We start from the raw sequence: 25,522 nt of genomic DNA, 5'->3' as shown, positions 1-25,522 counted from the left end.
TTCAAATTTATATCAATGACAACCACATTTTGATAACCTAAAATTCATAAATAAAGTTAATTATATTCAATGACCAAATTTCTTTCATGCTTCTGTTAATACACCATAACACAACTTAAAAAATGCATCTTTACAAACTTACAAATAATCATTATCTACAAGATGGAGTACTTACAATGTAGAAATCTTCTTCAAATGTACGGAGCCAAATGAAGCAATGCAAAAATCTTCTTCAAATGTACGAGTAAGCGCTAGAAAATAATAGGGAATGTAAATAATGCGCAAAAGAGAATAGGAATTTAGATAGTGCTAGATCAACTACAGTAGGTTGAAGTTTCACAAAAAGAGGAATGTGAAATCGTGGAGAAGAAAATGGAAGACTGAGTGAAGTGGAATAAATAACCCTTAATTTCTTAATATTTTTATTGTTTTATATAATTAAAAATAACATAATATTAAATACAATAATTCTCAATTATATTTATAAATTTACATATTATATAATTCAAAGATATTGTATGCATTTCATTTTTTAATTAAATTCTTATATTTTTTTATTCATATTTAAAAATTACAAATTTTATTTTATTTTATAAAATACAAATATTATAAAAAATAAACACTAATATTAATTAAAATTGATATATAATTATAAATTTTATAAACAATAATTTTTTATAAAAAAATATTTATATTCTCGTACTAAAAAGTTTATATTTTTTCGTCGCATTTATTATTACTTATGATTACCAGATTATTTACAATCCTAAATATTTATCTAAACATAAATTAGAAAAAAAAATACTTTCACACACTTTCTTAATTAGTTTTTATTTTTTTTTAATTTTCATCAATTAAAAACCAAAAATATTTTTATTTTATTTTATAATTTATAAATTAAAATACAAAAAAAAATTATTAATAATTAAACAAATTACAATTTCAAATACCTTTAGTTTAAACTAAATTCAAAAACAAATATAACAAAAATACTAAATAAATAATTGATGACAATTTATCTCCATTAATCAATAAGAAAATAGTCATTGAAATGATCAAATCTTCATTAAAATATTTTAGGATGTAAATGAGATAAAAATGACTAGTCTTCCATATTTTTAAAATTTATTTGATAAAGAGTTTATCATAATATATATATCAAATTATAAAAGTTTACACAAAAATGATAAAAGAGTTTATTTTAAAATTATATATATATATATATATATATATATATAATTTTCTAAAAGTAATTTAGATATAAATTTTGACTAAAATGATAGAGAGTTTATCTTCAATTAAAATATATGAATATTATATATATATATATATATATTATATTATTTGAAATTTAGATATATTATTTGTAAATATGATTAAATTATTTAATATAAAATTAATCTAAAATAAAAAAATTAAAAATATTTATGTAATTGTGATGAACGGTACAAATTACCTAGTTTTTATGACGTTTATTATATATATAAATATAAAGTTATAAATTAGACTTTTGTTATTAGTTAAAATTTAATTTTATGAATTAATTTGAGATGAATTAGTCTATTAGTTAATTTATTATTTAATTAGTGATTAAATATTAACAAGATTTAATATTATTTTTAGCATTATTTATAAACTAAATATATATAAAATTATGAAACTAATTTTTTTTTATCGATATAATAGTTTAATATTAAAATTTATAATAATATATAATTTCTTGAATCAATCACTATATATATTTTATAATAATAAATATATTAGTGGTTATAACTAATTTCATTACGGTTTAAAGTCTTAATAATGTTAATTAGTATATATATATTTATTATATTATTTTAAGAATTTAATTAAAATATAAGTTAAAAAAATAGTACAACAAAATGCTAAGTAAATAATTGATAACAATTTATCTCCATTAATCAATAAAAAAAATAATCTTGACAATATCAAATCTCCATTAAACATATTTTAAAAATCTAAATGAAATAAAAATGACTAATTATTCATATTTTAGAATTTATTTCAATTAAAAAGATAATAGTGAATACCAAATTATATAAAGGTTTATACAAAAATGATAAATAGTTTATCTTAATATATATTTATATATTATTTTATAAAAGACATAATTTAAATATAAATTTTGATTAAAATGATAAAATGTTTATCTTCAATTAAAATAAATATAATATATATATATATATATATATATATATATATATATATATATTATTTGAAATTTAGATATAATATTTGTAAATGTGATTAAATTATTTATCATTAATTGTGATAATTACGTTAACTAATCTTAAATAAAAAAATATTTAAAATCTTTATATAATTGTGATTATTTAAAATCTTTATATAATTGTGATTCACATAACAAATTACTTTGTATAAGATTTGTTATATATAAATATAAACTTATAAACTAGATTTTTTTATTATTTTGAATTTTATTTTATAAAATAATTAGTGATGAATTAGTCTATTAAATTAGTGAAAGAAAAAAATATTAATAAGATTTAATATTATTTTTAGTATTATTTATAAACTAAATGTATATAAAATTATGAAACTAAATTTAATTTAAATTTAATCGATATAATAGGTTAATATTTTAATTTATAATTATATATAATTATTGACAAAGTAACTTCTTTAAACTTATATTTAAATTAAATTTCTAAGATAATGCATAAAAATAATCCTATTTAGCTTTTTAAAATTAAATTAATATTTATTTTTAACTTACTTTTATAAAAAAAAAAATTATATATACATACGAGAGAGGATTGGGAGGAAATTCAGGGAAAGGAATAACGTGTTAATTGATTGAAAAAATTAAATAACTTTGTCTCTTCTATTTTTTATTTCCTTACATTCTTTCATATTTTCAACTTGAAATCATTCTCTTTCATCTTTATTGTATATAATATATATATATATATATATATATATATATATATATATATATATATATAATATATATTTTCAATATTTCATTTTAATTAATAAATATACTAACTTTGTAACTAGGTTTAAAAGTCTTAATATTTGTTAATATATATATATATATATATATATATATATATATATATATTTATTACATTATTTTATGAATTTAATTAGAATATAAGTTTAAAAAATAATACAACAAAAATTCTAAATAAATATTTGATAACAAATTATCTCCATTAATTATAAAAAAATAGTCTTGACAATATCAAATCTTCATTAAACATATTTTAATAATGTAAATAAAAAAAACTAGTTTTCTATATTTTTAAAATTTATTTGAATTAAAAAATATAATAGTGCATACTAAATTATAAAGGTTAAAAAATAATAAATATTTTATCTTAATATATATATATATATATATTATTTTATAAAAGTAATTAGTAATAAATTAGTCTATTATTTAATAAGTCATTAATTATGAGAGAGATAAATTGTATAAGATTTAATATTATTTTAGGAATTATTTATAAACTAAATCAAGTGGATAAGATATAAAACTATATATAAATATGAAGTCTCAATATAATATTTTATTATTTCGTTTTTTTTCATTGTTAATTCATGTAAGATATGTTTATTGAACTGATAAAATAATATTTTACAAGTATATATATTTTAATTAACTTATCTAATATTCTCTTTTGAAATTTATTTCAATTAATTTTTTAAAAAATAAAAATAAAAATTTATTATTATTTTTTTTATGATTTATAATAATATAAGACTTTTAAATGTGGATCTATATAACGCAATTAAACGTAAGATTTTAACTGAGGTATAAAAAACAAAAAAGCACAGTTAGAGATAAGACTTTAACTACGGTATAAAAACCCGCAGTTAAAGATAAGACTTTTAACTACGGTTTTTATATACCACAGTTAAATGTAAGACTTTTAAATGCGGTTTTATATACCGTAGTTAAATGTAAGACTTTTAAAGGCGATTTTATATACCACAGTTAAAAACAAGGTATTAACTACGGTTTTAAATACCGCCGTAAAATTTCGGCGTTAAAGACAAATTTTTTACTAGTGGGGTTGACAACAGTGTGTATCAACTTGTGGCTACTGAGGTTAATGCTCATAAAGTGTGGACTATTTTGAGTGAGCTGTATGAGAATAACAACACTCAAAACAGAGCATTTCTATTTAGGAAGCTTTGCTCGTTGAAATATCAAGATGGGTCTTCTATGTCTGAGCATCTAAATGCTTTTCAGGGGATTCTAAATGAGTTGGCTGCGATAGGAATGAAATTTGATGATGAGCTTCATGCTATGTGTTTGATTAATTCTCTGCCTGATAGTTGGGAAACACTTGTGGTTTCAATTACCAATTCTGTTCCACAAGGTAAGCTCACTTTGAAAATGATGAAAGAGAGCGTGCTGAATGAAGAGGCTAGAAGAAAAAAACAGGGCTTCTCGACTCCAAGTCAGGTGTTCGTGACTGAGAAAAGGGGTAGAAGTAAAAGTAAAACTCCAAAGAATCGCAATGGCAGTTCAGACAGGTCACGTGGAACATCTAACTCGAGAAAAGAGATTACATGTTATCATTGTGGCAAGCCAGGACACAAGAAGTATCAGTGCAGATCTTTGAAGCGGGAATAAAAGGAGAATAAGCAAGATGGAAGTAGTAAGGTTGCAGATGTGGGTGGTAACGACATCGATATTATTTACGACAATGATAGTATCAACCTTGTTTCTCAAGATACACAATGGGTGGTAGACTCAGGTGCTTCTTATCATGTCACCAATCGTTGTGATATATTTGCTTCTTACACTAGTGGACAGTTTGGTTTAGTGACGTTGGGAAACCATGTTACGTGTAAGATTGTTGGAAAAGGAGATGTCTGTTTGGATACTAACACTTCGTGCAAACTACTTTTGAAGAATGTTCGACATGTTCCTAATATTCGGATGAATTTGATCTCTACTGGTATTCTTGATGATGAGGGCTATCATAGTTACTTTGGTGAAGGAAAATGGAAACTCACTAAGGGATCTTTGGTGATAGCTAAAGGAAAGAAGGTCGGTTCTCTTTATGTGACAGAGACTAAGTCTTACGGTGGAGAAGCAAATGCAGTTAATGATTGTTCAGCACAACTTTGGCATAAGAGACTTGGTCACTTAAGTCAGAATGGCATGCGATTTCTCTCCAAGACAATCGATCTCCAGGGCTTAAAGTCCACAAATTTGAAGACATGCACAAATTGCTTAGTTGGTAAGCAACATAGAGTTTCCTTTAAAAGTTTCTCTCCATCTAGGAAGCCCAATATCCTAGATATGGTTCACACAGACATATGTTTTATGGATTCCTTGACTTTAGGTGGTGCTCATTATTACATCACTTTTATCGATGATTGCTCAAGGAAGGTGTGGGCATATTTCTTGAAGACTAAGGATCAAGCATTGGATTACTTCAAGTTGTTTCATGCTGAAGTGGAGAGAGAAACTGGGAAGAAGTTGAAATGTGTTCGTTCGGACAATGGTGGCGAATACAGAGGACCATTTGTGGAATACTGTAAAAGTCATGGGATCAAGCTTATGAAGACTGTGCCAAAAACACCTCAACAGAATGGAGTTGCAGAGAGGATGAACAGGTCTATCAATGAGAGAATTTTGTGTATGTTGTCACAAGCTAAGTTGCCAAAATCCTTTTGGGGAGAAGCAATGAAGACAGCGGTTGATCTGATAAACCTTTCACCCTCAACTCCTTTAGATGGAGACATTCCAGAAATAGTTTGGAGAGGTAAAGACGTCTCTTATGATCACTTGAGAGTTTTTGGTTGTAAAGTGTTTGTTCATGTTCCTCGAGATGAGAGAGCTAAGCTTGATAGCAAGACGAGACAATGTATCTTTATTGGGTATGGTTACGGAGAATTTGGGTACCGATGTTGGGATCCGGTTAACAAGAAACTCATTAGAAGCAGAGATGTGGTATTCTTTGAAGATCAGACCATTGAAGACTTTGAGAAAAAAGAAAAGCCGAAGTCTATAGAGAATGAATTGCTTGACAATGGTAGGATTCGTACACCACAATCACAGCCCAATGATGTGGAGAATGCCCAAGTTGAGGTTGATGAGACTCCTTTAGTTGATGCTGAGCCAACAGAGGAAGCTGAACAAGATGATGATAGTTCTCTAGAGCCACCTGATGATCAGCATATTAGAAGATCTAGTATGCAGCGACAACCTTCTAGTAGGTATCCTCCCAATGAGTATGTGATGTTGACTGACGGGGGAGAATCAGAAACCTATCAAGAAGCATTGTCTCATGAAAACAAGAACAAGTGGTCGGTGGCAATGCAAGAAGAGATAAATTCCTTGCAAGAGAACGCAACTTATGACTTGGTGAAACTTCCAAAAGGAAAGAAGACTTTGAAGAACAAGTGGGTATTCAAGTTGAAGCACCAAGAGAATAGCTCACAACCTCGATATAAAGCAAGACTGGCTGTGAAGGGCTTTGGACAGAAAAAGGGGATTGATTTTGAAGAGATCTTCTCACTAGTTGTGAAGAGGTCATCCATCAGAGTTGTGTTAGCATTGGCTGCTAGTCAAGATTTAGAAATTGAACAACTGGATGTGAAGACTGCATTTCTCCATGGTGACTTGGAGGAAGAGATCTATATGGAACAACCTGAGGGTTTTAAAGTTAAAGGTAAAGAAGATCTTGTTTGCAGGTTGAGGAAAAGCTTGTATGGGCTCAAGCAAGCGCCTAGACAATGGTACATGAAATTTGACTCCTTCATGGAAGCAAATGGGTACAGTAAGACTACTTCTGATCATTGTGTTTTCATCAAGAGATACAGTGTTGATGATTATGTTATTCTTCTGCTTTATGTTGATGATATGTTGATTGTTGGGCAAGATATTGCAAAAATTGAGAAGCTCAAAATGGATTTGAACAAGTCTTTTGCGATGAAGGATTTGGGATCAGTAAAGCAGATCCTAGGCATGGAAATCACAAGAGACAGAAAAAACAGAACACTTTGGCTATCACAGGAGAAGTACATTGAGAAGGTACTTGAGAGGTTTGCAATGAAAAATGCAAAATCGGTTTCAGTTCCACTTGCAGGTCATTTCAAGTTGAGTTCTAAACAATGTCCTACAAGTGAGAAAGAGAAAGATGAAATGAAGAATGTACCTTATGCCTCTGCAGTTGGTAGTCTTATGTATGCCATGGTATGTACAAGACCGGACATAGCACACGCAGTTGGTGTTATTAGTCGGTATCTCTCTAACCCTGGAGAAGAACATTGGTTGGCTGTTAAGTGGATTCTCAGATATCTTCGAGGCTCTTCGAAAGCACGTTTATGCTTCGGAAGTGATACTCCTATTTTGGAAGGTTTTACAGATTCTGATATGGCGGGTGATGTTGATTCAAGAAAATCTGTATCAGGTTTTTTTGTTACCTTTGCAGGCGGTGCTGTTTCGTGGCAGTCAAGGTTACAAAAGTGTGTTGCTTTGTCTACTACAGAAGCTGAGTATATTGCAGCTACTGAAACATGTAAAGAGGTGTTATGGATGAAGAAGTTCCTACAAGAGTTGGGTCAAAAGCAAGAGAAGTTTACTTTGTTTTGCGACAGTCAAAGTGTCATTCATCTCTTAAAGAATTCAGCTTTTCATTCGAGATCCAAACACATCGACGTGAGATATCATTGGATATGTGATGTGCTTGAGGCAAAAGAGCTGAACTTGGAGAAGATTAATACAAGTGAGAATGGTGCCAATATGTTTACGAAATCCTTGTCTAAGGACAAGTTTGAAGATTGTCGGGAGAGAGCGGGTTTATTGGAGCCCGCGAAGTTGCGCTGACGGGGGAGATTTGTTGGGTCAGCTCATTTGGCAACTGTGCCTAACAAATTAATAAAGCCCATTAGGGCATATTTAATTAGGGGAAAAAATACAGCAGTTTTTCAGGTTGTTTTTCTCTCTCTCTCTTTCAGCAGTTCTTCCTCCATTGAAGCAACAATTCCTCCATTGTAGTAGCAGGTGCTTCTTCTGATTTCCTTTATCTCTTTTCCATTTGGTTAGCCATCTTTAGTGATGATGATAATGTATGTGAATGACAAGTTAGGATGAGGTCAATTGATAAATTCGGTTAGATTACCTCTAAGCTTGTATTGAACTACATTGTATACCCATTTGATATAGTGGATGATTTAAGTGGCCGAAGTGTCCCGTGGTTTTTACCTAATTTGGGTTTTCCACGTAAAATCTTGGTGTCCTGCTCTCTGTTTCTTTGATTGTTTGATTGTTTGATGCTCAATTGTTTTGGCTGCCTATTTGATTACACAAAAGGGAAAAAGAATTGTTAGGCCTTGTTGTAGCTTGTTTATTTCTGAATTGCTAAACAGGTGCTATTATTCGATTTCTCCAACATTAATTGGGGTTTCAAAATTATAAAAATAATTTTGGATTTTGAAAAGTGAAACCAAACAGGCCTTAGGACTAGAGTCTTAAGGTATGGGTTCGGTTTTGGTGATCTGGGCTCGGACGGGCTCTATCTAGAATAGGGTGGTCTAGACTAGGGCTTAGGAGCATAGGTCAAGGGACCGGAAGGCTTAGTCTTGGGATCGAGAGGCTCAGTCTTGAACTCGGACTATTCTTTCGAGGGGACGAGGGGGCTAGGTATATCGGTTATGGAATTGGGAGGCTCGGTCCTTGGTCAGACTTCTCAGTCCGATGTTAGAAACCTCGGTCGGGTTTCTCGGTCATTGCATAAGAACACCGGTCTTAAGTCTCGATCCTAACTCAATAACATCGATCCTGACTCAAGAATACTAGTCCTCGATCTCGGTCCGGACCGAAGATCCTCAGTGTTGTTTCTCGGTCCAAATCGAATATCCTCGGTCCTGTTTCTCGGTCCCGGTTTTACAGGACTCGATCGTCGGGGACCGAGTGTTCTTAATTTGGTCAAGAATTGTAGAAACCATAACTTTTAACTACAGATCACAAAATTATGATCTGTAAGTTGCAGATGATTCGTATGATTATGGAGAACAAAAGTCCTAATTTTAATCACAATCATTCGATCTTTACAAATATCAATTTAAAAAAAATATTTTTAGGTCAAAATTTGGGATCTTTTGAATTAGGTCATTTCAATGTCTGATTTTTATTCCATTAACTTTGAAATAATGAATATAATTGAATACAACCAAAACAATAACATCAAAGCATCACTCTAAGAAATTTTGAAGATGAAATTCAAACTCAAATATTTTAAAAATATAGTTTGATCAAACATGATCGGGATGATGTTACAGTGATCTGGAAATCATCTTAACATATTAAAAACATGTTTATCAATTATTTGAATTAAAAAATCAAGATTAAAGCTCAAGAACATGAATTTTTAAAAATTCAAAATTTCAATTCAAATTTTTATTTTTTTAGTTTAAGGTTGATTTTATTTTTATCAAATCTCTTTCAACGGAAAATTCATATAACATCTAGGGATTTATTCTAAACAAAGAAATCATACAATTGAGCCCTATAATAGATCAAACCGATCAAACTTGATAAAAATCAATTTTCAATTACAAATTGAAATTCAACAGATCTGGAAGCTTACCAACAACTAGTGAACGCTCCTAAGAGTTGTTGGAAGCTTTTCTAAAGTCTAGATTCAAGTTGTGATCACCGGAAGAGATTTTACCAAAAAAATGTTCTTGACCATATTTTGAATCTTTGATTCAGGCTGTAATATCTGTGAATTATTTGATGGATTGATAGGAACATCTAAGGAGTATTTATAGTAGCTTTAGGTCGGTAGAGGAGGACGAATTCAACTCCAACTTGATGATCGGAGTTCTTATCCCTAAAACTTATTTCATTCGTGGAAGCCTAGTTCTAGGGCAAGGTGACGATCCTAGCTATAGGGTTATTTGATGGCAAAGATAAGGCGAGCAAGTGGGAAGAAAAACGAAGGGATAAGGTGGAGAAATGAAGGAGCTATCCCTTTTAGAAGAAACGTTAGAGATCGTCGCGACCTGAAGGAGTTCGCGAAGAAGACGATTAAAACAACGTCGTTTTGATCTGTCTTAATCGCGTCGTTGGTGTTCTGCCTGCATTTGAGCGGCTGGACTAACGGGTGTGACGTCCCGTTAGTTGCTTCCGTGTGGATCGGGCGCACGCGCTCTCCGTTACAACGGGCATGCGTGGTTGATTCCTGGGCGATAGATGAAAATCCAGCGCGGATCCGATGGTCTAAAATCATATTGTATTAATTAAACATAATTTCGGCAACACAGAATTATCAGTTTTAATTTTTACAAAAAAGTTATTTGAAATCGAATTTTAATCCCTTTTTAAAATTTCTCTTAACCAAAAATTCTACAAAAATTATTTTTGGAAACATAATAAAAAAAATTATATTTATTATTTTTATTTTAAGTATTTTTGGGTATTTATTTAATTGTTTTAAGCCATAAATTATACATAATTTATATTTAAAATCATAATTAAATAATTTCAAATCATTTCTTAAGTTTAATTTGGGTAAATAAATACAATGTTTTAATCTCAAATTATTTTTAATTTTATTTAATTTTTTTAGTTAGAATTTAATTATCACACTAATTAACTCTAATTTAATATTTTTTTAATTATTTTAAATTTAAAAATTCAAAATATTATTTTAATATTATTATAATTTAATAATATTATATATAAATTAGGACAAGTCAAAATTTCATATTTACAATATTTAATAATTTAAAATATATAATATATAAATATAATAAAATAAAATATATTTTCTTATTAGAAAGTATTAATCCTCCAACTAATTAATAATTGATTAAATTAATGTTTATAATTAAATAAATTTTATATAAATAATCATTTATTTGAAAAAAAAAATATTTATTATCTAATTTTAATATTAATACATCTAATTAATTTACATTAATATAAATAAATATTTGTTTTAGTCACAATAAAACATTTTATTGATTATTTAATTAATAATATTTAATAATAGTAATTATGAAAAAAAATAAAATTATATTTAATATCACAGCTATCATTTTTTTTTATCATTTTTTATTAAATTTAAGTCATATTATATTTTACAACTTATCACTATTTTAATCCAATTTAATTTATTAATTAATAAATATGAACAAACTTAAACTAAATTTAAAAATAAATATTTATTCATATATTATGGGGCAAATTACCTGGGTGGTCATGTAATTATTCTGATCGCTCACTTTTAACCTTCAAATTATTTTTTAAAACAAATCGCCCTTCAACTTTTTAAAAGGTTACCAATGGCCCTTACATCAAATTCTTGGTTAAACATAAAGGTTTAAACTTAAAATATTATTTTTATATATTATCTTTAATTATTATTATTATTATATATATATATAATTATTAAATTAGTTATATATATAATATTATATATATATATATATCTTTTATTATTAATTTTTATATTTATATAATATATAGATAAAATATATATTATAAATTTATATCTATATAAAATAAAGTTTAAAATAATTTATATATTATATATATATATATATATAATTTATATCTATATAAAGTAAAGTTTAAAATAGATTATATATAATATAATATATATATATATATATTATCTTTAATCATTAGTTTATATATAATATTTATATAATAGATATTTAAAAAAATAATTTGAGGGTTAAAAGTAATGGAGGGAAACTCACCTTTAATTTTAGCTTTAAAATTATTTTTTAAAATATATATTATATAAATATTATATATAATTAATTATTAAATAAAATATATAAAAATTATTTTTAAACTTTTTTTTTATAAATAAAGATATAGATAAAAATAAATAATATATATTTTATCTATATATGAAAGAATTTAATAATTATATTATTATATAAAAATTAATGATAAAATATGTATGTATATATAAATATTTAATAATTATATATATAAATATAAAAAATAATAATTAAAGATAATATAGGTATAAAAAAAACTATTTTAAGTTTAAGCCGTTATATTTAACACAAAAAAAAATTATTGGAATGGTTATTGGTAACCTTTCTAAAAGTTGAAAGGACGATTTGTTTTAAAAATTAATGTTGGTAACCTTTCTAAAAGTTGAAAGGGCGATTTGTTTTAAAAATTAATGTAAGGACTAAAATAAAGTAATTAGAGAGTCGCACACAGATAATTTGCCCTATATTATATTATTAATATAATAATAAATTTAAGTAATTAATTAAGGTTAATTTTAATTTTATTTTTTTATTATATATTCAAATAAACTTAATTAATTATTTGGTTATTAAATAATTTAAATAAAGAGTTATATATTTATTTTATAATTATATATCATTTAAAAATTTATTTATATATCAGTTTTAATATTATTATATAATTTTTAATTTATATATATATATATATATATATATATATATATATATGAGTAATGATAGGGGGAGCGAAAGATTTGTAGCGATAGCGAACTGATGTGGAAGGTTGACTAGGCATGATGACTAAATATTTTAAATTTTATTTATTTCTCATGTTCATGAATAATTTCTCTCTCTTTTCTTTATTAATAATTTATTTTTATTTCTTTAATCTTCATTAATAATTTATTTATATTATTAATTTGTAAACATATGTTTATATATTTTATTATTTAACTTATTTATAAAATTTAAAATAATAATAGAGATAATAATAAATTAAATAAAAAATAACAAAATATATATTATATTTGATAAATATATATTTAAGAGAATAAAAAATTAAATATAAAAATTCTTATTTTTTTAATTAATTATTTCTCTCCTCTATTAATATATATATATATATATATATATATATATATATATATATTAATAATTTATTTATTAGTTTTTAAAATGAGTTATAATGAAAAATAAAAATTTATTTTTAAAATGAGTTATAATGGAAAATAAAAATTTATCAAGATGAACTGACTCAAATCAAATATACTAATATTCAAAATAAATATAACTCAAATTATAATATATTAATATTTAATTGTAAATAATTTTATTTTTTTGATAAAAGTTAATCCAATATCTAATATGATAATATAAGAAGAGAATATATAACATTTTGAGTTAATTAATTAAGTTTATAATACAATTTATAAGAAAAAAAATTAAAAAAAAAAATTAAAGAGAGAAAAAAAGAAAAACAACTAAAGAGTTTAAGTAAAAAATATATATATAATTTTAAAAATTATATATTTACATATTTAATTTATTTATTTTCCTTATTATAACTCGTTTTAAAAACAAATAAATATATAAATTATATACAGGGAGAGGAGATAAATAATTAATTTAAAAAAATTAAGAATTTTTATATTTAATTTTTTATTATCTTAATTTATCAAATATAATATATATATTTTTTATTTAATTTGTTATTGTCCCTATTATTATTATTCTAAATTTCTTATAAATAAATAAGTTAAATAATAAAATATATAAATATATACTTACAAATTAACTATAACAATAAATTATTAATAAAGATTTAAGAAGAGATGAAAAATAAATGATTAATAAAGAGAAGAGAGAGAAATTATTAATGACTCGGAGAGAGGTAAATAAAATTTGAAATGTTAAGTATCATGCCTAGTCAGCCTTCATATCAGCTTGGACATTTGCTGCAAATCATTCGCTCCCCTATCATTACTCTTATTTTTATAATAGTATGAAATAATCTCTTTATAATCTTATCTGATATATTGTAAATATAGAATAAAATTTTATAAATTTTATATAAAATTATAGTTTAACATTTCATATATAATCTAACCTCTTATTAGTATTCCACACCTAGTTTTCAGTCATATTTTAAGTATGATCCTTAATTTTCTAATTAATCTATATAAGACTTTTTCTTAACTTTTTTCATAAGATAATCTATAAGACTTTTTCTTAACTTCTTTTCTTTATTCTTAACTTCTTTTCTTTATTACATAAGATTTTGTTTTGTGCTGTTTTCCTATATATAATCTTGAAATGTAGTTAACTTTTATGTGCAAAATGGATTCTTTAAGTTAGTTAAACTATAATTGTAATTGTTCGACCATTTCAACTGATATATTTCCCTTTGATACCTTAATTTATAGAAAGGTTCTGCAAATGATGTCTTACACTTGATCTCTGAACTTTAGGTAAGTTCTCATGTTGACAAGTTTATTAAGCTGATGCAGAACGTGAATGCAAATTGTTAAGGAACAGGATGAACATAAAAACGTGTTTTTTCTGTCTTCAGATTAATATGTATGTTGCATATGATGTTTATACACTTGATCTCTGAATTTCAGGTAAGTTCACATGTTGACAAGCTTACATAACTGATGCATAATGCAAATGGTTACAATAAATAAGAGAATATGAAATATGACTATGGTATATTTTCCCAAAATTTCAATTTCTAATTTCGAAATTGAACACACCAACATTTACACCAATTATTATATCTCGTTTTCATCATAGATGTGTGATTTCATCATGTCTTTTACCTTAGTTTTTTGTAGCTTCACCCAAATTTCAAGAAATCTCATATTCACTTTCACCGTTTCTCACATATTATATTACATTTAACAACAATAAAGTAGCTCAAATAAAAATAATGATTTTAAAAATAAAAGTAGAAATTTGATTTTCAATATAAGTCAATATAGGGTGTCATGTTAGTTTATAAGTTCAAATAAAAATAAATAATTCATCAATAATACAAAAACTCATAGATCAATAATTTGTACTCATAAAATTACAAACTAAACATCATTAAATAAATTTAAAAGCAAATTACCCCTACACGAGTAAGAAAGTTCTATCAAAACAAACCTTGTTAAAAAAATGTAATTTACCATATTATTAATCCTATTTTTATTGATTGTTCATTAATTTTTATTATTTATCTTATATTTTTAATTATTTTGGGAAATGTAATTTTTAATTTTAATTGTAATTTGAATGTCATTTTTCAATAAGTAGTTTGTAAAATGTTATTTTTTTACTTTGTGTTTTATTTTAATAAAATTATTTTTTTAGTTTTTTTTATAAACGTTGTTCATTGTTCATTATTATAATTTATGAACTGTAAAAAAATTATTAATGGAAAATATAGGATAAAAACAAAACAAAAATAAACATATAAAGAAATTATAAAAAATTATTAAATATATAAAATTGATATATATTAGTAGTTAGAGTGCCAAATTATAATTTAAAAAAATGGATTTGTAAATTGTGCAAATGCATATTTGCATTTTGTGAGAATCATGTAGAAAACAAATTTTAGAAGTCAATTTAAGTATGAATTAAAGTGAAAAATTCATTTTGAGGGTAAATTTAGTTGTGGGTTGGAGAAAGTCAATCATATACAAAATTACACAACCCAATTGTTCAAAATTGAGTGACTAGTTATTGTTGGTTAATAATTGGGATCAGAACGGCATTGAACCTTTTAAGTCTAAATAAACTTGGATGTGACATCAATAAAAGAATTGATTATATGCATTAATTAATAATTATATCAAGACCATTATCCACATATATAAAATAAAAAAAGCAATATTTTATTTCATTTCAATAGCATAAACAGAAAATTTTTGTTTAACCCAATTTTCCCACTTGAAATCCCGTATTACTAGAGCTTTTATGTCCATGTGCCTACTCACAAGGCAGAATAATGATGAAAAAATATATATATTACATTTTTACCATTCCTCTAAGAGAGGACACATGGCCTCTTGGTAATAAAGGATTATAACCACCTTCCATTTTATAAGATTTTATAAAAGTTTTAAATAGACAAACCAATATTATCCTAATCTTGTATAACTAAGTCAAAAAGATCCTAACTCCAATGTTTTTGGGTTGTAATATATATTTTATTAGGCTAAACCGTTCAACTATTATAGTTGTTTAACCTACAAATCATTTTGATATATTAGTTAGATTGTTTTTTAACATAAAAATGTAGATTGAGAAAGAGGTTAAGATAAGTTTGCTAAAAGATAAAATGTATTAAATATTAGATTGTGTGACAATTAAAAAAAATGTATCAAAATTATTTTATATTACACAAATATCAATATCTAAAGTGTAAAATTGTTAATATTCCTAGTTTTTTAAATAAAAAATAATTATAAGATTAGAAAAAGTGACATCCGAATATAATTAGTCTTTTATAACATGTAAAAGAAACTTATTTATTTTTTTTCTCTCTTTAAGTAAGTTAATCTCCACCTATATTGTTTAAATATTATTATTAAGACATGAAATCCTACCTATCATAAAAATGGATCACCAAAATATCCAAGGTAATGTTTAAACATTACTATTAAGTCATATAATCTTACTTATCATACAAATGGAAGACCATCTAAATGTCCACCTATAATCTTTAAGCATTACTATTAAGTCATTGAATCTTACTTATCATTAAAATGGATAACAATCCAAGTTATATATATGTTAACACTTTTAGATATAATTTTGGAGTTTTTTTGAAAAAAAAAATGTCATATATAACTTATTAGGGTAACTTAAGTGACAAAAATCGTATCTAAGAGATACGATGTCGTGAGTTTGATTCTTATAGATATAATGTCGTGAGTTTGATTCTTATTTAAAATATTTTAAGTTGAATTGAATGTGGTAACTTCAAAATCGTATTAGCTTACTATGTTAAAAAAATGACAATAATTTTTTCTAATTCTTTATTTTTTTTAAATTGATGAAGGCAGCAAAATTCCATTTTAAATAGATATAATTATAAATATAATAAAAATAAAAGTATTATGCCAATAATGTTATATAAAAATTTAAAAATAATATGTATAAGACATTCTCCAACTCTTATCTGTTCAAAAATTCAAAATAGGTTAAAACACTCCAACTACACATTCTCAAAACATAAAGTTGTTTCTACCAAATTCTCTTAGAACAAATATATTTATGCGTTTATACATCCCAAACTCAATTTTACATCATATTTAATATATTAAATTATATAATTTAATATATTGAGTTTATTAATTAATATATAAAATTATACTATTTTAATTATATTTGATTAAATATTAATTTTAGATATTATCAAATCAATTTAAATACTAATTATTTAAAATTTAGATATTTTTATTTATTAATTTAAATTTTTTATCTTTAAATATTTAAATAATTAAGTATTTAGAATTTAATGTTATATCTTAATTATTAATTTTATCCTATATTGAATTTTAAAAAAATCAACAAGGTTGAACATAACAATTTAAAATAAAAATTCAGTTAAAATAATACAATATTAAATTAAAAATAAATATATAAAGTAATTAACTATATTATATATTTTTTTTATCAGAGTGTTCTAACAGCTTGAATTAGAAGTTTGGTATAAATTTACCACTGTACTAATTAAGTATTTTGATTTAAGTTATTTTTTTTTAATAGGTGGAATAGAATAATTGATTAAAAATATTAAAGATTGTTAATATATAGCATAGTCTAAGCAAACCCACTTAAAATCTTTACCAGAGTATTCCAATCTGAGTTAGGCCAGTTTGTTTATGTTTAAAATAGATTGCAACCTACTAGAGTATTCCAATCTGAGTTAGGCCAGTTTGTTTATGCTTAAAATAGATTGCAACCTAGTTTACACTCTAGAAAATAAGAACATTGAACGGTCGCGAAAAAGAAAGATATTGTTGTCGGTGTTAACTTGGATCTCGGGTGACAGAATAAGGTGGCCAGAAGCGACGAGCATGGTCGAAGCGGCAAGATAGATACCGCTTGAGACTTGGAGTTCGAAGTGGCATGGATCTATTCGGAGCCCAAAAAGGAAGGGAATTGTGTAACTCTTCCTTGATTTAATTTAAAAACGCTAGATATATAAAAACTACTTTTAACAAATATTTTAAAGCGATTTGATTTAGACTATTTGAGGTTTTATATTTAAAATTTATATTTTTTATTATATCTTTTTTTAATTATTAAATAATTTAATTTATTAATTAATATTTTTTTTTTTAATTTTAAATATAAAACAAACTCATAACTTCTAGTTATGCCATTCAAATATTAGGAATGCGATAGGGTCGAACAATTTAGATCCGACCCAGACCGAACACTAAAAATTAAAATTACCAGATTAATAAATATATCAAAATCGGGATGACTTGAAATGACCAAAAATAGACCCGATAACTTGTTTACAAGTTTTCTTTTGTTGAGTTTTATGTTATTTTTTCCTTTTAACTCAATCATTTTCTTTTATAAATTTTTTTATAAGTGAATTTATGCTTCAATTTTTTTTTGTGTTGATATTATTTTAATTTAAAATAAGGAGATGTGAATTAATTAAATCAAGTTTAATTCGAGTTGAGTTAGGTAAATCAAGTTAAATGAGTCAGGTTCGGGTTAATCACAAATAAGCATATCATGTTTAGATTAGAGATTTTGACTCGAATTACTAAACAAGTCATGTTTAGATTAATATCGTTCAACCCGTTAATCTACCAACCTAAACCCGCCAATTTGAAACTGACTCAAATTATCACCTATAACAAATGAGTCAAGCTGCTCGTGAGTCGCTTGGTCAAAGCTCGACTTTGACCAAGTTTGAGTCGAGTTCGAGTCGAACTTAAGCTCATATAATACTTGCTCGTTGCCTTGTCAAATTTTTCGAGTCTGAGAAAAATAATATATATTTTTATTTAGTTTAATATTAAAACTTTAAATAAATAATTTTTTTTTACAAATATTTAAAATTTACTTTTTAGTTTAAGTTTTCTAATTAAGCCAAACTATAGGTATAGGTAGACAAGCCACCTCGAACATAAATTTATAAACTGGAACTTGAGTGAGTTGAAATTAATAAATATTTAACCAAGTCGAGCTAAAATTCGAACCTAAAATATCAAATATACAACCAATGGAAGACAAAATAGTAAATTAATAAAAAAAAATAATAACCAACGAACTATATAGTGAGAGAAGACAGGCCGACGGGTCAAAAGAGAGGAGAGAGAAAAGAACAGCCGGAGAATTGGTAAAGGTATCAGCCACAGGAGTGATGATGATGAAGAAGAAGAAGAAAGGCCGTCCCTCTTTCTTAGATCTCCAAAAACGCGCCCTAGAACAGGAGAAGAAGCTACAGCGACAACCCCTAATTTCATCAAAACCTAATTTTAACACCCTTAATCCTCGATCCACTCGCCGGAACATCAATCCTGAAGCCAACTCTTCTGCTTCTGATGAAATCGACGCTGTCGGAGAAAAAGAAGATCACGATGACGACGACGACGACGAGCGAACGGCGAAGAAGGTCAAGCTCGTCGTTCGTTTGCCCCCTTCTTCTGATCACCAGCATTTCAATCTACCTAAATCCTCTGCTAATTCTCTCTCCCTCATTTCGGCTTCAGCCGATCATGAATCGTGCCCCGAAGGAGATAATCACGAGACGTCCACTAAGAAACTTAAGATCAATGCCGGCGGTGGCAGATCTGGAAGCCTCCATGCGACTGATCAGGTACACATTCCCTATAACATGATCCATCTCCAATTCATGGACTTCGGAAAACCATGAAGATTCCATCTTTTTGTTTCCCTCTCAATTGTACTAAATTTGTTGGTATGAATTGTTTCCGATACCTTTCGCGCGTTACTCCAACCTTCTTTAATGATCTTCCAAAGATCCGCAAGTGAACCATGTGCTTTGACTTGGTCAATTTCTCTTTTTTATCTAGATGGGTTTGATTTTCCTCAAAATAGTACTTCTAGAAACAATTTTAAATATTATTGAATTCTAAATTGCCTCAAGTCTGTTTCTTTCTAAGAACTTGTTCACTATAATTGTTTAAACATCTACTTCTCCCTTCTTCTTCTACTGTATGTTTCCATGGCATTATCATACTTATTTACGTCTCTGTTTCTTCAATGGATCTTTAGGACAAAAAGTTCAAGAAAGCGACTGATGCTTTACATGGTAACAATCAATCCTCATTATTCTTTGAAGAAATTCTGTTTGCAAGGAGTTTCCAGTACTTAACTTCCAATAATACAATTGTTCTTTTGCCATTTCTTTGGACAGGGAATGGGCGGGAGGTCTGTCCTAGGACATCTTTGCCAGACAAAAAGTTGTTAATTTACATTCTTGACAGACTTCAAAAGTATGTGATTTTACTTCTCTTATTTTCGTTTAGCTTCATATATTGTTTTTGTTGAGTTTGCGCCATTGGATTTAATGTATTGAAACACTTGTTCGTGTTTCAATACCTGGATCAGTTTTCAAATACATAGACATGTGTGTGTTTCCAAATGGGGATATATTAACCTTTTATGGATCATAACACTCTACCGCAGGAAGGACACACATGAGGTCTTCTCGGAGCCTGTTGATTCAGATGAGGTGATTATTTCATTGATATGGTCTTATACTAAGATTGAGTAACACAGACACTATTTCCTAGGGTTCTTATTCATCCTTTTTTGCAGCTGCCAGACTACCATGAGATTATAGAGCACCCTATGGATTTTGGGACTGTGAGAAAGAAACTAGGTGATGGTAACTATACCAAATTGGAAGATTTTGAGGTACCTTCTACTGACTTCTTTACGTGTTGATTCTTCTGTATCTATTTACTAAATATTTATTTTCTTTAGATTTTGAATCGAAGCTTCTTTAAGCATTACTGTTTATGGTATTTCCTAGTGCATGCAATGTGGATGTCAATGTGAATTTGATACCTAGGCAGATAATTGTATTAATCTCATGTTTCATTTATTCCCTTTTCCTCCAAGATGTTTGATATATTTCTTTCCTGCATTATGTTTCTTTTGAAATCCCACATGCCACGTCCATGAAGTTTGTAATGTTGCTACATGCAATTGTTGATACTTGATACTATGAATGTTAGAGTCTAGAGAACAGTTTTTTGTTGATATTGTATGATTTTTCTGTTGGAAAAGATTTTGATGATTCCATTAATGAGAGAAATTAGTCATTTGGGAAACACTTATTGTTTCTGGATACATGTCCACTTAAACAAACATTTGTAAACTAAATTTTGTTAGAGACATATTCAAAATTTTATTTCTCTGTATGTGGAAATGGATCCAGATACAAAAACAAAAGTGTTTCAGTTGGGGCCAATGTGCTAATTTGTGAGGTTATTCTATTTTCTGTAACATTAATATTCTATTTTGTGAGTATATGTTTTCTTCTAAATCAACTATGTAAAATGTATCATTGTTGGAAGCTAGAAAAGAAAAATGAAACCCAAAGGGGAAAATATTCAATGCAACAAACAGCTGGGAAAGAACTGGTATTAAATGTTTCACAAATTCCATTGTTATTTTCAGTTGTTTCACGAATGGTATAATGTACCTGTCAAAACATATATATAAGTACTGGTGTCTTACCACACAAATTCTCTATTTTGTCATTATTATTTTCAGTTTTAGAAAGTGAAATGTATAATGTTTTACAATGTAGTGGGGATTTTTTGTTATCTAGATTCGGTCAATTTCTTCCAGAATATTAGTTGGTGTAAAGGTTTTGAACATCCTTTTTTTGCGGCCTTGTAGGCTGACATCTTCTTGATATGCTCAAATGCAATGAAATATAATGCTCCCGATACAGTCTATTTTCGACAGGTTTGTTCATATCTAAAACAAAATTCATCTTTCGGAAATTATAACATTTTTTTACTTGAATTTGATTATAAGAGATATCTCCCTAGGCAAGGTCCATACAAGAGTTGGCAAAACGCGATTTTGAAAATTTAAGAGAAGTTAATGAAGAAGGTGAACCACAACCAAAAATTGTCAGAAGAGGTAGGCCTCCAACCAAGAATTTGAAGAAGGAATTTACAAGTCCGCCATCAGCACGATTTAGGCCTGAATCTTTATCTGACGCCACTCCTGCTAGTATGGGCGAGGATCAGAATTCCCCGATTTCAAACAACTATAATTTAAGGAAGGGGCCTATGTCGTACAAATTTCGTCACAACGATGTATATACGGGGTCCTCCCATCTATTTGGAAGTAACGATTCCTTTCACGACTGGCCTTCAGATTGGAATACTGAATTTCCAGGTGTTTACCCCATTTGAAGACACTTATTGTTTCTGTTCCTGTATTTTGATATGTTTCTAGATACATGTTTTGAAACTAACTTTAATTTTTACAATATTCATAAAACTTATTTTTCTTATGCAGCTTCTGTTCTGAAGGCCGAGGCGAAACATGTAAAGAAAACGTTCTCGATAGATGAAAACAGACGCTCCACCTATAAGCTGTCCCAATCATCAACTCTAGTCCATGATCCATATTTGCTCACTTCCCTCAATGGGCAAATCAATCGGTTAATGGGGGTACGTGCTTCTGACTGCATTCTAAATTTTGAATATTTTCTGTACTTGGATCCGGATATAATATAGAAATAAATTCTTGTTTCTATCTGCGATTAAGTTTAGTTTCCAAACATTTTTGTATCTCATCCAAATCCATGTAGAGAAACCTGATTCAAAATCTTAGATTCGGATCCATAATTTCTGCATGAGCCAGTCTGAAATTTTCAGATTAAACCTTTTGTTATGGAAAATATTTGAACTGCATTGTATAAACTCAGGTAGGTGTTACTGTGGAGCACGGATATACAAGAAGCCTAGCTCGTTTTGCTGGAAATCTCGGGCCATTGGCTTGGAAAATTGCATCTAAGAAAATCGAGAGTGTTTTACCTTCTGGTGTGAAGTTCGGCCCAGGTTGGGTTGGGGAATGTGAGGAGGAATCTGTGCAACAGATCACAGCCGTCTTATCTGAGCAGATGTCTCCAAACAATAACAATATTACCTCTAGTGGAATTGTGGTAAATCATAAAATTACCGACTCATCTGGAAGTTTCCAGAAGCATCTACATTCAACATCAATGGAGCGACAATATTCACTTCAGGATGTAAAGCCTGTATTTCATGGACCCGGTTCGCCTAGTTCTGGTTTACAAAGTGGTTCTTCTATGCAGCAGCCGGATCTAGTCTTACAACTGTGAGTATTTTTCTCACTTTATTGATTATATTGTATTTAGGGGATGATATAGGAGGAAGCTTATTGACAGAGAGATTTAACTGTTACAAGATCTGTTTATAGATTAATTATACCAAACTTTTTTTTTCAGTTAGAACCCAAACCCTAGTAGGACTATTGTTGTAGCTGTTGGAACTTGGAAGCTTGTTCTGATTTAATTATAATAAAAAAAGTTTAAAAAGGAAGTGACAAAAGTGTATGTTATATAGGGTGTATTTCTTTTTTAGGGTTAATTCTGATTTTGATGACAGAGCCAACTTTACATAATACCAGAATTTAGATTCTGATTATCTCACCCCCAATTCACGATGTCTAGTTATCGAAACATTCTCAAGAGTAACGATCCCGCTTCGACGTCTTCCCACAGATCCGTCTTATCGAGCCTTTTGGGGAAGGCAATGAAATCGATTTTTGTACAAGGAATAGGCTCACAGTATAAAATTCAAATTTCATAAACACAAAAATGGAAAGATTGATCCAATATTGGAATATAAGCCAATTGGTGGGCAAATTTAACTGATTCAAGGAAGTATTTGATTTAACTAAATTTAGTTATGGAAACATTTGACAATATGCTAAAGTCTTTCCAAATGAACCATTGGGATTATAATCCCAATGTTGATATCTTGTGTATTGTCTAAAAGATATTTATGATTCATATATTTATAATATAAGTTTTGTTTTAAAAAATAAATAATATAATTAAGTATGATATGAATATTTGCACATATAATTTAAATGACTTTTAACTAAATATTTGTTACATTAAATTTATTTTATAATATATAGAAAAAAAACTTATTTCTTTTAAATATATGAACTATTAAAAACTAATTATTAAGAATTTATTTTTCTTATTCAAATAAGTATTAAAATTTAAATAAAATTAAAAAAAAATTATACATTAATTAATAAGTTTAAATTTATAACTATTTTATTTTCTTATTACAATATAACCATTATATAAATAATTTAAAATTATATATATTAATAATATTTATACACATCATTTATATAATATTTGAATATATTTATTAATTAATAATTTATAAAATTTAATAATCAGTAAAAAAAAATATTATAGCCATATAGAAAAAAACATCTCACATGCCTATGTTTATGTCTGCCACTTCTACAGGAGAAAAAAATAAAAATAAAAATATACTAAAATAAAATGGTCATGTTTAGAATATTTAATTAAATGTAGACGGTAAATCTAAGATAATTTTTTTTTTCTATCCTCTTAAATATGAATATGATTAAAATTTCTGAACATGATAATTTTTCTGAAAAAAATAAAAAAATATAAATTTTCACTCTATTCCCAAACTTTAAGAAACAAAAATCGACCATTTTTCAATTTTTTTTTGGAATAAAAATCTCCATAACATTGCCATTTTCTCGAACATGTGCAAACCCTGTCTGATTCGGGGAAATTTGACGAAGTGACCTTACAAACTGAAGTATTTGACCTGGTGGAAAAATGATAATTTTATTGCGCTCGTGGTAATTTTATTTTTTTTGGACGATTTTGCCCTTGTCGCGAAACGCTAAGTCACTTAGCGTTTCGCGAAGTGACGACATGTGAAATGTCCAAATTGCCCTTACTATTTAATATAACCTGGTGTACTTTTTTTTCATTTTTTTCTTCTCCTTCTCTCTCTTCCCGCTCTTCTCCTCCTTCTCTCTAAACTCCGGCGGCGGCGGCGGCGATCTCGTCGGAGAAGTTCGTTCGAAATCCACTATGAGCTCGACGACGTGCACGAGCACTGTTCCAATAGGTACGTCTATTTGAAGCATGTTTTATTGATGTTCGTTTTCTGAGATTGATTAGGGTTTACTTCCCGTTTCGCTAAGTGCCTTACGATTCGCGAAGGACTTCACGTTTCGCTAAGTGCCTTACGATTCGCGAAGGCCTTCCCGTTTCGCTAAGTTCATAGCGATTCGCGAAGTCTTAATTATCCGTTTCTTAATCAAATCATGTTTTTATATTGCAGCTGAAGTTTTCGTTTTCTATAATGGAGAGTGGAAACTTGATGCTGATGGAATACTGTTTTTTGATGCATCTTCAATCAAAACATTTGATCTACCCCAAAATACTCGTTATGCTGAATTACTTGATATACTCTACGATAGACTTAATCTCCAGATATCAGCATACGATTTAGTGCTCCAAGTGAAGTATGATATTCCGAATATCAGAAATCCAAAACCTGTTTTTATTGATAATGATGGGGATTTGAACACATATCTATCACGCTTGATTTTGGGTCGAACAGTGTCACCAATGTGTGTATCTGTAGTGGAGAAGTCAGCGTTTACTAAAGAAAAGATACCACTACTTACATACCCAACTCAAGAAAGTATACTACCACCACAACTTACTCAGAAATTTGTTCCA

General features: G+C 27.4%; 1 protein-coding gene and 2 non-coding genes across 3 annotated transcripts; all 3 read left to right on the top strand.

Moving 5' to 3' along the window:
- The first annotated feature begins 14,171 nt into the window (after positions 1-14,171).
- Positions 14,172-14,236, top strand: LOC124928267. The gene has a single exon (XR_007098486.1). It is a non-coding gene; the product is annotated as a small nucleolar RNA snoR101 (small nucleolar RNA).
- Positions 14,237-14,324: 88 nt separating this feature from the next.
- On the top strand, positions 14,325-14,389 carry LOC124928268. Its single transcript, XR_007098487.1, has one exon. It is a non-coding gene; the product is annotated as a small nucleolar RNA snoR101 (small nucleolar RNA).
- Positions 14,390-19,010: 4,621 nt separating this feature from the next.
- Positions 19,011-23,280, top strand: LOC124923725. Its single transcript, XM_047463687.1, has 9 exons — positions 19,011-19,567; positions 19,987-20,023; positions 20,129-20,207; positions 20,401-20,446; positions 20,533-20,631; positions 21,625-21,693; positions 21,780-22,134; positions 22,258-22,412; positions 22,670-23,280. The coding sequence occupies exons 1-9, from the start codon at positions 19,112-19,114 to the stop codon at positions 23,084-23,086; spliced, it is 1,713 nt and encodes a 570-aa protein (XP_047319643.1). The 5' UTR covers positions 19,011-19,111; the 3' UTR covers positions 23,087-23,280.
- The last annotated feature ends 2,242 nt before the right edge of the window (positions 23,281-25,522 follow it).

The sequence above is a fragment of the Impatiens glandulifera genome, chromosome 2 (assembly GCF_907164915.1).
Source record: "Impatiens glandulifera chromosome 2, dImpGla2.1, whole genome shotgun sequence".
NCBI classification, from domain to species: Eukaryota; Viridiplantae; Streptophyta; class Magnoliopsida; order Ericales; family Balsaminaceae; genus Impatiens; species Impatiens glandulifera.
The sequence above is the reverse complement of the archived record's forward strand: the minus strand, read 5'-3'. Positions and strand labels throughout refer to the sequence as shown.

Coding starts and splice junctions, on each gene's coding strand:
- LOC124923725 (XM_047463687.1), top strand. CDS start 19,112: ATGATGATGAAGAAGAAGAAGAAAGGCCGTCCCTCTTTCTTAGATCTC. Junction 20,024..20,128: donor AGCGACTGATGCTTTACATG/GTAACAATCAAT, acceptor TTCTTTGGACAG/GGAATGGGCGGGAGGTCTGT. Junction 22,413..22,669: donor AAATCAATCGGTTAATGGGG/GTACGTGCTTCT, acceptor GTATAAACTCAG/GTAGGTGTTACTGTGGAGCA.